This window comes from Lonchura striata, chromosome 1 (assembly GCF_050655825.1).
Source record: "Lonchura striata isolate lonStrDom1 chromosome 1, ASM5065582v1, whole genome shotgun sequence".
NCBI classification, from domain to species: Eukaryota; Metazoa; Chordata; class Aves; order Passeriformes; family Estrildidae; genus Lonchura; species Lonchura striata.
In genome coordinates, this window is record NC_140703.1 from 60,974,843 (window position 1) to 60,988,151 (window position 13,309).

Here is a 13,309-nt window from a genome sequence, read left to right on the forward strand (position 1 = left end):
GAATAGATGGTCATGAAAATGAAGTTATTAAATTTTTATAATTTTGTCCTTGTCTTTGGAGAAAACTCACCATCACTAATCCTGAAGAATTGTTGAATCTCTTCTGCAATCTTCCCACATACACTTACTTCCCAGAAAACACAGTTGGCTTATAAACATTTTATTCAGTGTCAATGCTGTTCACATTGATACAGCAATCTCAAAAACAAAACCGCTTCTGAATTAGGCAATTCGTTACCTGTTTATTTTGGTGGTGTAAAGCCTGTCTCCTAGAAGAGGAAATCCTTCAGCTGAACAGTTTGCTTTGCAAGCTACTTTTTTGCAGAGGAATTTGTTTGCTACAAATTGTTGTAAACAATCTGACATGCCTGAGTGAGACATTCATTTGCTCTGATTGAAATCACATCTGCCTGGACTTTCTGGTTTTCTTTCTTTCCTTTTTTTTTTTTTTTTTTAAAATTTATACACCAAAGTTGAATAATAATCCCAAAAATGACTGTGTAGCATAACTAGCTGGCTAGTGGGTACGAACACATTACATACAGAAACAGAATTAGACCAAAATCTGCATTACAAGAGGTAATTAAAATAACTACTGCTGATGTGACTAATACTATTAAAGCATTAGTGATAGGTCAGGCCCTGCTCCAACTGGCAGCTCTATTCAGTCACCAAAACAGGGCCTTTCCATAAAAACTGATGAGTGCAAAAGTGCTTTATTAAACTGTGAGAAGAGATGAAAAATATCTTAACACGCTTTCAGAGGGGATGAGTGACACACAAAGCTGATGCCTGCATTGCAGTGAGAGCAGCCACTGGTTAGGCAACAAAGCCATGTTACTCTTAAGCATTCCACTAATTAAAAATGTATGTATATCAGGAAGCTCTGCAAATCCTACGAACATGAAAAAGGAGTATTTGCTGAATTTTTGAGCAATGAAATAACACTGCAAGTCCTGGTGAGACAGGGAAAAGCACAGTTGCTGCTTTGATTTCCCTGGGGTAGTGATGGGCATTAAAGCAGGTGAGAGATGTACAGCCTGGGGAAAATTTTGCCCTGAATTTTTATGATTTAGAAAGACACTGTCAGGTCAAATATGCTCTGCAATGAAATGTTATTAAAGCCAAAACCCAAACCCTTTCCTTCTGAACTGAAAATTTAAAAAAAGTTTCACTCATTTCTTCTCCCTTTCTCTCAAAATCTACTTGCAGTGCCTCTTCCCCTCCACTTGTGACATAGCCCAGCTGCAGTGCTGCATCCAGCTCTGGCCCCAGCACAGTAAGGACATGGACCTGTGGGAGTGAGTCCAGAGGATGGACATAAAGATGGTGAGGGGGCTGGAGCACCTCTCCTGTGAAGACAGCCTGAGAGAGCTTGGGTTGCTCAACCTGGAGAAGAAAAGGCTGCAGGGACATCTTACAGCACCTTCCAGTACCTAAAGGGGGCTCAGAAGAGCTGGAGAGGGACTTTTTACAGGGCATGTAGCAATAGGACAAGTGGGAATGGCCTGACACTGAAAGAGGGCAGGTTTAGAACTTCCACCCACTCCTACCCACCCTCATGGCCAGGCCTGGCCTGGGACATGGCTGAGTCCTACCGGCTGGAGGAACAAGAACTGAAACACAGCAAACATCTCCTGAAACAAAGATAAAACCAAACACTCCAGAAAGGTAACTGTAAATGATGTAACTGTAATGAAAGGTAACTGTAAGTGATATTTATATATGAAGTATGATTTACAGGCATAATCAAGCCAAAGGTTAAAAACTGGATTTATCATAGTTTTTCCCTTAAATAGTACTCATTTTTCAATGATAAAGATAACAGTATTTTACTGCATTTATCCACACAAGTCATGTAGAAAGTGTACAGTGCATTTGCTAATTAACTGCAAGAAAAAGGTTATCTTTTCAGGACTGCTGGCAATAAAGGCAGATATGCTAAAGGAATTTCCATGTGACCACACATTTAGTAAGAGCCTTACTAATATTTCAATTCTTTATTGCATTTAGTATCTCATAATATGTTTACAGGACCAAGCTATTTTTATTTTGAAGCATACTTCCCCTTAGTAGCAGCATCTGTGTGTATGTGTGTACACGTGCATTTGTCCCAACCAGGGATAACCTTCTCCTCCCAATTCCAAACAGGAACTGCATCTTCAATCTCTTTGTTTTCACATATATAGTTATCATAACAATGCTAACAAAACTTTGAAAAATGTCTTCCGTCCCCTCTTGTCATACAGGCTTTGAAAGCTGACCAGGCTTCAAAACTCATCCTAAACAGGAGACATTTTTGATACTCTGGTAAAGATTTTTGCTGCAGGACTGATGGACTAGAGAATGACCACCAAAAGCTGGATCCTTAAAAACACCAATGGTTGTATTTAATGAGACCAAATTAATTTGCCTCCTCTGTTCCAAAGATACTGTTGAAGGTGCAGCTTGATCAACTGCAGGACTAAGAGAAAAATTAAAAGAATTGTAATTGCTCCTTCAAATTTTTATAAGCACACTTCCTGCTTGAATGTTCTTTATTCAGAATGTTCTTTTATTCAGTTACTCTCTAATTAGTATCAGTTATGATGTACATCCCCCGCACCAGCCTAATTAAATCATACATTCAATTCATTGAGTATTCCACTGTTCCCAAAGAACTACAAAATAGCTCTTCTTTAGTAGATAAAGAGGAATTATCACCTCGTGGGACAAGCCAAACATCAACAGATTGAATCACAAAGTAAGTCTTTACAACTAACTTGGATATTAAATACATTCTAACACAGATATCTTGCTAAAATACTTTTCCCTCTTCCTTTATAAAAAATAACTTATTTTTTCATGCCTAAATCTCTCCTCCAGTTTAACCTTCAAATGACCCAAGAAAAATAAAGCACTAGTAATCTTTTTGTCTCCTGATCGAAGAGTCACCCCCAAGTGCTGATGCCATCTCAGGGATTCTGTGTAACAATGCAATGGGCGCAGCATCATCATCAGCTGTGCAAAGGAGACATGGCCCTTCTTGGAAATGCTGCCTCTTGGGTTCTTAAGAGTGTTTTGACCCTTTCCCCTTACTTTTCATAGGCAGAACTGAACTAATGTATTTTTGTTTTCTTTTACTTCTTAACAGCCACTTTCTCTAGCTCTGACAACTCTGAACACCATGCCTGATCAGATAATGAATGTTTACATGTGATGGCCAGTGTTTCCAAACTGCTCCATTGTTCCCAGCATCGGGGTGAAGCTCTGATGCCCATCAAGGCAAGAAAGCAACAGAAGAGGAAGGAAGGATTTCCTGCCTGGCAAGAGCAGTCCTATTTAAATCAGAGATAGAGTTAACCACCCATTCAAACCTATGCACGCGAAACACTGACACAGATTGCCTGGATCTGCCTTGCATAGGATTACCAAATCCCAGTGAACTGTGTTTAATGAAACAGAGTGAGATGATTCTGTAAAGCTGGCAACAGGGCAGGCAGAGGAATGATCACAGACTGTCCTTTGTTTGTTTGTCCCTCAGGAAGAACATTCATTCTGTCGCCATCCTCTGCCCTGATGCAGCCCTTAGAATGTGCTGAGTCGCTTGAGAGATTCTGAAGGAAAATTTACAGCCTGGCCGTCATGTAGATTATGGTTGCTTGGATGATTAAAGAAGGGTATGTACTTTATTAATAATTGTGTTTATCCTCAGCTTTAGGATTTGTGCCTCCAGCAGGAGTGGGTTTCCTTTTTGAGTTCACACCCAGTGACACCAGTGATGCTTAGGCACTTGACAACATGGTAGATGTGAAGATCTGCTGCAAAATCTGAGGGATCTCTTTGGTATCCATGGCAATGAAAGACCGACCTGCTGGCAGTGTCCTCTGCAGCCTAAGGAGCAGAATGAGGGACAAAACACAATTAACACCGCAAATTATCTTTCCTACCACAAGACAGGATTCCTCACATTGCTGTCACCATGCAATTAAAGGTCTGGGAAAGCAACAAAGGGAGAAATTTTGAGAGCGGGTAGGGCACAGAGTTCCTTTCAGCAACACAAACAAGAGTGTTTCCAGAGATTTCTATCCATGTCCTCCTTCTGACATGCCAGAACACCATTTTGATCAAGATACCAGTGATTCCATGAGGTGTCACCACAACTGGTTTGCTGAGGACAGCTACAGATTTACACTGGAAATGGAGATACTTATCCTAAATTGACTACCATGAACCCACAGCTCTTTCAGTTCAAGTCCAATGATTCCAACTTTACTCTTTGTATTTCTTCTTTGACATCACTGCAGATTACACAGAAATGTATTTTTCTGCCAATATTAACCTGACACATTTTTATTCACAGCTTAACCCATCCTTAAAAGTCAAACTGGATGCATATTACAAATCTCACCTCCCTCATGCCCAGTTAGCAGCCTTGGGATTTACTTTTTTTCTGCTTTTTATAGGAGATTTTACTCTATATTATTCCTTCAAGTGAGTAAACTCTCACATTTAAAATTAGTTTAAAAGAAAACTGCAACAGAGAATTCCCTTCTCCTTCCCCCACAGCAGTTACAGGAAGGCTTTGTCTAATTTTGCACTTCCACATAAACAGAAATGCATTTCAGTGACAACACTGTGTGCATTTTCCATATCCAGTGAATTAGGCCATTATAAAATCTCTTACACAGCAGGACATGGTCTAAGATTATTTTTTTCCTTTTCTTAGTTCCTATCAAAAAGTAAAGTGTCTTTCCATAATTATAATCTTTCAGAATGGATTCTGTTTTGATGATTAACACAGCTCTGATGTAGACACCTGTGGCCACAACTCATGGTGTCTGTGCAGTTGTATCTTTCACCCCTTTACTGCTTAAAATTACCTACTGAGGGCCAACTCCCTTTCAGATTTCTCTCATTCTCCTCTAGTTGAGGACTCAAACAGAAACAGAAAAGACACTGTTGATATTTGTGGCTATACAAGCTTTTTGCTGCAGGTACTGGTCCTCAATGGATGAGGAATCCAAAAGAACACCTGGGACAGAATCTTTTTTTTTTTCCCCTTGTGCCCAAACATTTTAAAGTGAAATTATGTAGCAGAACCAAACCCAGGCATATTGTCTCAGGCACTCCAAAGCATTTATGTCTCTAACATAAGGGGTGTATCTGAGTCAAATTTTTGGCTGTTTGGAGGACCAATTATGACCACCATCTTTTGTTTTTATCTCTTTTCTTAGGCCTACATACACTGAAACCATATACTGGGCAATAACAAAGGCACCATATCTCTACTATGAATACATGGTGACACTATAAAAGGGTATAGTGCATGTCTGGCAACAGGAGAATGGCATCAGCTGCTCCCTTTGGATGCACAGAATGCTCTGAAGTTGTTGGCTATAAGGGATGTCTGCAGGATCCACAAGCCAGTCTCCTCCCTGACACAACTCAGGAACTATAGCTTCTCCCCAGTACATTAATAATGAAAATAGTAAAAACAAGATGGGTGAAAACTCAGGTGTAACCCACCAATGTGCACTTGCAGCCCAGAAAGCCAATTGCACCCTGGCTTTCTTCCATCAAAAGCAGTGCAGCCACCAGGATGAACAAAGTGATTCTGTCCCTCTACTCCACTCTGGTGAGACCCCACCTGGAGTGCTGTGTACAGCTCTGTGGTCCTCAGCACAGGAAAGACATGGACATGTTGGAGGGGGTCCAGAGGAGGACCACAAAAATGATCAGCAGGATGGAGCACCTTTGCTATGAAGACAGGTTGAGAGAGTTGGGGTTGTTCAGTCTAGAGAGGAAAGTCCAACAAGAACTTATTGAGGCCTTTCAATAAATACAGGGGGCTCATAAGGTCATAGTGAGAGTTTTTACTGGGGCCTGTAATGACAGGATAAGGTGTAGCAGTTTTAAATTGGAGGAGGATAGATTTAGACTGGAGTTATTGAAGAAATTATTACAATGAGAGTGATGATGCACTGGCACAGGTCATCCAGAGAAGTTGTGAAAGATGTCCCTGCTCATGGCAGGAGGGTTAGAATAGATGATCTTTGAAGATCCCTTCCAATCCAAACCATTCTATGATCTTATGATACTATGACCAAAATCTCGGTGTAGAACAACAGCATGGGCAACTCACTGCAATAAAAGCATAATTTAGATTTATGCTGAATGAAAGCAAACAGTATTAGGTATTAACCAAACACGCTTACCTATCTGCCTGGTCTCCCAAGGATCCTATAAATATGGCAAAAGCATTGACTTGAGTGTTGGTGGTCAAGGCCTGTGCAAACTTCGATGGCAGAATTCCGTAACGCTCCAGATTTGCATCACTTAAGACGATAACAAAATACTCATCTGCCTCCTCCTTGGCAATTTCCCGAATGGCATGTTCTGTCCCTTCCAAGGTATGGTCTCCACTCATGCAGAACTGAGCGTGGGCATGCATGGTCTGTGTGCACAGCATAACCACATGGAAACACGTAAGATGACTTTAGGAACGAGCATTCATTTCAGCTAGCGCAGGAGGGAGTAAATATTCAGTACTGCAGTATTAGGGGATCCATCACAAATGCAGACAAGCACTCCAGATAGAAAAGAAGGTGCAGCTTTTTGTACATAATATGTTGTATTTTAAGACAGGCAGCATTTCTTAAAAACACAGTTAGTCAAACAATCAAAATCCACACAGGAACCTAATTGGAAGGTAAAATACTTCAGTCTTAGGGACTTAGGGAAGGTAAAATACTTCAGTCAGCTGCAGTTTGAGTAGGTAAATTCCTATGTATTTTAAGAAGAAAATAGAGCTTAGTTTTCTAATGCTATGAACACCTCCTGCACGTTCATAATTTGCATTGGACTTCCAAATCCTAGTAGTGTCTTAGTTATTATCAAAGATCTGATTCCTAACAGTGGCAGTCACATTTAAAAATGATAAAACATTTTGTTTGAGCTATTACAAAATATATACACTATATTCAATGATGAAGCTGTTACCTACGTAGAAGGCCAGGAATTTTAGACGTTATTAAATCAGGTTCTTCTAATCAAAGGAGCTATTTTAAAAATAGTTTTTGAAGGAAGCTCAGATACATGCTTCTAGCCTATCAAGCTGCCAACCACGTAAATCCTTCAATATACTAAATTTTTCTTCATCCTACTATAGAAAAATTTTGGTGAATACACTCACTTTGCCATTGTGATTTAAAATGTTTCCAATTTAGCATTGACACATTTTCCAATGCTACTGTGATGCATTACTTCTTGAAGGTACCAGGCTAAATCACTGACCTGGGATCCCTCTACAGTTTTGAAAGAGTCACTTATGCACTAATAATATCACATGGTCTAGGCAGAGCTATCTGTATCACCATGTAATCTTTGGAACTTCCCCTATCCTTTGACCAGAAGTCAAAATGACACATTTGGGGCATAGAAGTTCAGAATACAGCATACCCAGCTTCTAGTACTTTGGCACATTTTGTTTTCTGCCATGTCTCTGTAAGGTCCTGTTTAAATTTAAGGAAATACACAGATTTTTGCTTTCTTGTCTTTATTTTACTATCCTCATGTTTTGCATTCTGTGACCTGTCTACAATTTTATCTTTGCAGTCATAATTACCAGCATCACTTTTACCTTAAGAATCTCTAATCTTTGCTTATTGTTCTTGGGAACTTTGTCACACCCAACCAAGGCGATGTTGAAGCCATCTCCTGAATGTCCAACAATGTCGTACTACAAGAAAAAACATCATCAGTCACCTGTTAGTCCCAAATTGCAATTTTCAATGGAAGACTCCAAGTACTGTTCCCTATTTCTGTTTATGAGCTGTTTAAGGGAACTACTTGCAATTTCTCACTGACACGAAAGCATATGAAAGAATTGCTAAATAATTAAATTAAGGAACAGTTCCTTATTTCCATGATCTGTTTTTCACATCATCCCACCAACTGCAGAGTGGAGATGTGCAAGATCAGGACCTTGCCCTCTCACACTGTCCACGTATTTCTTTTAAAGCAGCAATTTTCATCCTCTTGAGTCGGACAAACAAAAAGCACATTGTTTGAGAGTAGCTCCTATGTTTGATGAATCTTTCTGGTGACCTCATTTTGCTCCAAAAAAAAAGTATTACAAATCCCCTTTCTTGAAAATCGGCAATCCTTATTTTTGTGCATAACAGATCAAAGCCATTGTTGAAAGTATGTAGAGAAGTGAATTCCAAGAGCCCCTGTATGTTTTCAAAGGAGATTGTGTGCACATCATTCTCCTGTGAGATGCTGCAAAACTGACATGTAGAACTGCAATAGTTCAAATATCCTGGGGAACAAATAACGCAATATTGCGAAGGCTTCTGTTTCTTGTAAGAGCTTCATTGTTGTTACATGAAAACCAAGACAAGCTGAGTTATGGCAAGGTCCTGACCTGCCCTTTGTGTTGTGGATGTGGCAGTCACTCCAGGGAGAATTCATGAGCAGGACAAAAATGGATTTAAGAGCTGTCTACACCAAGCAAGAGAGCAGAGTGTACAGAATCTGAGCCCAGACAGACCTGAGCTGGCAATTCCTCAGCATGAACATACCTGCATTTCCCCCTGCCTACCTGGCATAGACCTGCCTTTACTTGACAGGGAGCCTTGATGCAGTATTTGATCTTTCTGTTTTCTTTTTTTCAAGTACTGTTACAAGTTCCTGCTGGGTTCACCATCCCCAATTCCCACATAATCATTAGGTCAAAGTCAGGTCTATTCCTCAATGTTTTTCTGTCTTTTCTTTCTTATTAAAAGACACTTTATTTGGTGTAAGTCAGGTCCTAGAGAGAGGAGAAATGGCAGTCTTTACAGACAAAGCTCTTTCTGTTTCCACATCACTAATTTGCTTAAAAATGTATCAAAAGAAAGCTAGAGCAGTTGGAACAGCACTTTTAAAGGTGACAACTTGCTCTGTTAAAGAGCAAATGTGCTACATACTGTAGATTATTTCACCAAGTTCAGACCATTCACCCAAGTTCAGCCCCATGTAAACCAGACTTCTTTCCCCTAGGAAATCTTTATATAATCTAGTCCCCACACAATCCCATTTCTCTCTGTTCTGTTGGCTTTTCCCATTTCTGGTCTCCTCAGCTCTTACATGCCTAGTATTTCCCACCAAGCCTCATGTAAAGCTTTCTGTCTGCCACATGCTTTCTTTTCAAAACCTATTTCTTATCACTACTAATGCTTCAGACTCTCTTGATGGATATGAAGACATGGCAAATGAAAACATACAAATTTTGAGAATAATGCTGAGGTTACATTCAGCATACTTCTAAATAAAACAGGAATATATACTGTTTAATAAAATCTGAACCATGCACAGGGAATATGTGCATGAGTACCGTTTTAAAAATTAGAGACTATTCAAATCAGAGGAACTAAATAAAGCAGAGGTTTAATGGAGCAGAAAATATACAGTGCTCGTGGTTCTTATGCAATGTCAGAAATGCCCACACATCTTCAGGGTGGGCTCTTAATTATGAAACCTTGCACATCCTCTGCTGAGCAGTTTTGCATTTCGGTATCACTTTTAAATCAATAACCTAACTATGTAAAGCAAAATGCTGCCATTCTCCTGTATAAAAAGGCTGATCCCTTCATAGAAGGCTCCTTCCTGGCTTCCTGGATGTCTCCCACTGGCTGTCCTTTGGTCAGCTGTGCTGTACTGAGTTCATGGGAATAGGACAAACTTTGCTGTTTGGGAAAATCATTGTGGTTCTTGACATACACCAGTAACAGACCAAGCTTTCATCTCAAACAGTCTGAGTTTAAACTCAGTGTGACAGCCTGTGTAAGGGGAATAGCTGTATCTCCTGATGAAACACTAGATGTTGACCCTACAGCAGGGCCCCCTCCACATTCTTGCACAAGGCAGGAACAGACAACCTGGTTACAGGCAAGGCGAGGCTGAAATGATCTGAGCAAACTATTGCAGGCACAGAAAGGCATCCACCTGGGAACATCATGTCCTGTCTGCTCCCTGCTCAGAGAGCTGCTTATTATTCTTTGTGTGTGCCCATGCATGCACCCGATACGATACGTGTGCTTATCTTTAGCAGATGTTATCAGTTTCCTTGTTTCTTTGCTGACATCTTACTATGCTATTTGTGATTTAAAAACATTTGGTGAGGTAGCAGGGAAGAAGTGGCTATTTGATTCATCCTGACTGCTGCATTCTGGGTCAGCTAGGGCCTCCTGAACAACAGAGTGAGATCCTGCTGCACTGGGGAAAAGAGGAGCTGTGGTCAACAGCCCTCGTGTGCTGGTCCTCATGGTCCTCTGATCCCTCTCGAAGCCAGGTCAAGGACCAGGAGTGGCCAAAATATAATGAGTGTGAGTTTGCTTTTGGGAAGCTCAGCTCCCCACACTGTGAGGCTGGATGAGTTCACAGCAGGGGAATGTAGCTGCACTGACTTGGATTGACTTAAATCAACATAAGACTGCAGGTTGGGAGATGTTCCCTGAGAGGGGGGATGGGAGTAGGCAAAGGTTCTAGACGTGACAGAAGAGAGATGTTTGCCCAGGGGAATGTATGGAATCTGTCACAATTTAGGAAAACAGAGTTTGGGAGAGGAGTAAAAGTGGAGCAGAGAAGCTCACTCTAAAATGGCGAAGAATTAAAATCTCTCCTGCAGCAAATTATTACCTCCTCCTGATCTGTGTTCTAGTAAGTGAACCCTTAGTGATTTCATATTACTTTGGAGCACTCATTGTAAAGTAAAGGTGCAGACAGCTCCTCAGTCCCTGTCAACTGGGAACCCCAACACATACAGACACATGCAGACTCTGTCAAAACCAGTTTCCTTCCTTTGCAGTAGCTAAAGGTGAGCAGAGAAGAAGGGCCTTTGAAAAGCAGGGATCCAATCTGATGCTTTCTCCCCATAAATTCCCGAAGGAGGATTTATGTGGATGGAGTTACAAGTGAGAGAAAAGCTGTGATACAATCTTACTTGAAACTGACTTTGGTTTTGTTTTACAAAATTGCAAGCAAAGGCTCTCAGGACAAATCCAGCAGCAAAATACATTTGCCATATTGCAGCTTAATTGAAATATATTATTGTGGTACACCGGAGTTGTTTTCCAATAGCCTCAGATATGCTGAGACAAGGACTGCTCTATTCAGGGTACACAACATGTAAACATGTATCTCAAAATAGCATAATTTTGTTGGTTTCTTTCCATAGGAAAAGGTTAAAACAATCTCTGTTTCACTGCCACATTTTGCACTGAATGGATAGTTGCTGCTGCCTAAAATGGGTAAAATGGAAGACTTTGTCTTCTGCAGCTGCCATGCCAAAAGGTTTCATTTCTAAAGGCATTTAGAAAGCTAAAAGAAGATGTGTGCTGAATGTAAAAGGCAGTATGAATCAGACTCTGCTGGAGGGCTAGATCTTTATAAATTCATCTCTTCTTTGGACAACACTGAACATTCTATTTTTCTGAATTTATTTTAAACCTTTTGTTTATTACTTAAAATAAACTATTCTACCAAACATGTGGACAATTTCTTCTTTTCCTGAATTAGCAATGCTGCCTCCACAGTAAATCCTGCAAACACATAATGCTGGAAGAGGCATATAAAATCTTCACTATTCCCTTACTATAGCTATAAATAACAATTCAGGCTTTTCCTACCAGTTACATAATATGCTATTTATTGAGTCACAATATTTTTAAGACTTCATGCCTTAAAAATTGAGGACATGCCTCCTCAATCTGCCATTATGTGTGCAAATCACAATAATCTGGGATGATATAAAAACATACAGTTTGTGACAGACATACTACTACCTCAGACAAAAAAGAGAACAAAATGCCCTTCTGTGCATTTTCAAACAATTGAAACCTAAAATGGGATGTTCAGAAGATGGGTCTCCTGTTTTCCCCTTGACAAGGAATGATCCACTACTTGCACTTATGCGAAATGGAAGTAGGGAGGATGTCCCACATGAGCATAAAAAGCTGAAAAATACCTGCTGCATTCGTCTGACTTTATAAAAGGTAACTTCATTACCTGCTTGGTGCAATCACCCAATACTCAGCTCTTCTGTATAAGAAGGCAAGAAGAAACTATTTTTTACCTTCACTCAGTGCTGTTAAGATCATCAGACAATCAACATCATCCCTGATACCAAGGCGTACCACCCATGGGAAAAGCTCAGCTGGGTAGGACAAAACAGCCAAAGAAGAGCCCATGTGATTAATTCAAAACTGTATGTAGCAGAGAAGTAAACCAAGCACATCAGAAAAGTCATCCTCAGCAAAAGCCAGGAATTGCTTTCTGAAGTCTGCACTACAGTTAGATAGCTGAAGAGAACTTTACTATGTAAATCCCCTTTGTTCAACAAGCTAGATAAACCCCTTGGTTCAACACATGTTTTACAAGATACCCCTCAAATTTGCAGCATATGTTGTTGTGAGCCATGCAGATGGGGCTACAACATGAACAGATAACAGCAGGCATATCTGAAGACCAAAAAAGTCTATTTTTATAAAACCAGAGAAGAAGAGAATAAGGAAAAGGAATAGAGAAAAAAGTGATAAACTGCAGGTATTTAACCAAACACTACACAGTCGTGTGTTGTTCTTTTTCAAATGGTTCCTCTCTTAGATATGAGAAATGCATGCTAATTTTGCAGACCTACCAAACCTTCAGCTTTATCCTGAGAAAAATCAGCAGCATCATGCAAAGTGTCAAGAATTGTACAGAATGGAGTCAGTGATATTTTAAAATAATCACTGCCTCTCCTGCTCTCTGAAGCCTGACCCATAGATTTTAAAATCACAGAACTGAAGAGAGTTTGTAATGATCTTAACTAATTCTCCACAGCGTGCTGTCTGGGTTCTCACCTTTAGAGCTGCACTGGAAATAAGTAGAAATGGTTATCTGCCATTGTGTTACATCCTTCTCCAGTATTATCACTTTCTAAGCCATTTTTCTGAGCTGTGTGAATGTAACATAAGTTATTGTTCAAAATAAGAGCAGAATGAACAATTGTCCCTTGGTCACCATTTCTGTTTTAGACAAGATTAAATCAGCTTCTTGATTTTCATCTCTTCCACACTGAGCAGTTCTTACTATGTAACTTGCTTAGCTATTTAGTCATTCCTTGTACGGGGACACTTCCATACCCTTTGCAATCTCTGTTACCTCTTTTTCATCTCTACAAGAACTTTAGTGAGATGGGGGAGCAAAATTGCACACATTACTCCTAATGTGAATGCACTATGGATGTTTATAGCAACATTCTCATACATTTTCCCTTCTCTCTTCTTCTGTTAATAGTTTAGAA

The 13,309-nt window shown here is 40.0% G+C and overlaps 1 protein-coding gene across 1 annotated transcript in view; it reads right to left on the reverse strand.

Annotated features, from left to right (window-relative positions):
• Positions 1 to 1,749: 1,749 nt before the first annotated feature.
• The window catches only part of VWA8 (von Willebrand factor A domain containing 8), a 187,725-nt gene continuing 176,165 nt past the window's right edge, over positions 1,750 to 13,309 (reverse strand). The window contains exons 44-46 of the mRNA XM_021530815.4: positions 7,622 to 7,720; positions 6,198 to 6,436; positions 1,750 to 3,873 (exon numbers count right to left, since the gene is read on the reverse strand). Coding sequence (XP_021386490.4) covers positions 3,765 to 3,873; positions 6,198 to 6,436; positions 7,622 to 7,720 — 447 coding nt within the window. The 3' untranslated portion in view covers positions 1,750 to 3,764. The remainder of the gene's footprint in view (positions 3,874 to 6,197; positions 6,437 to 7,621; positions 7,721 to 13,309) is intronic.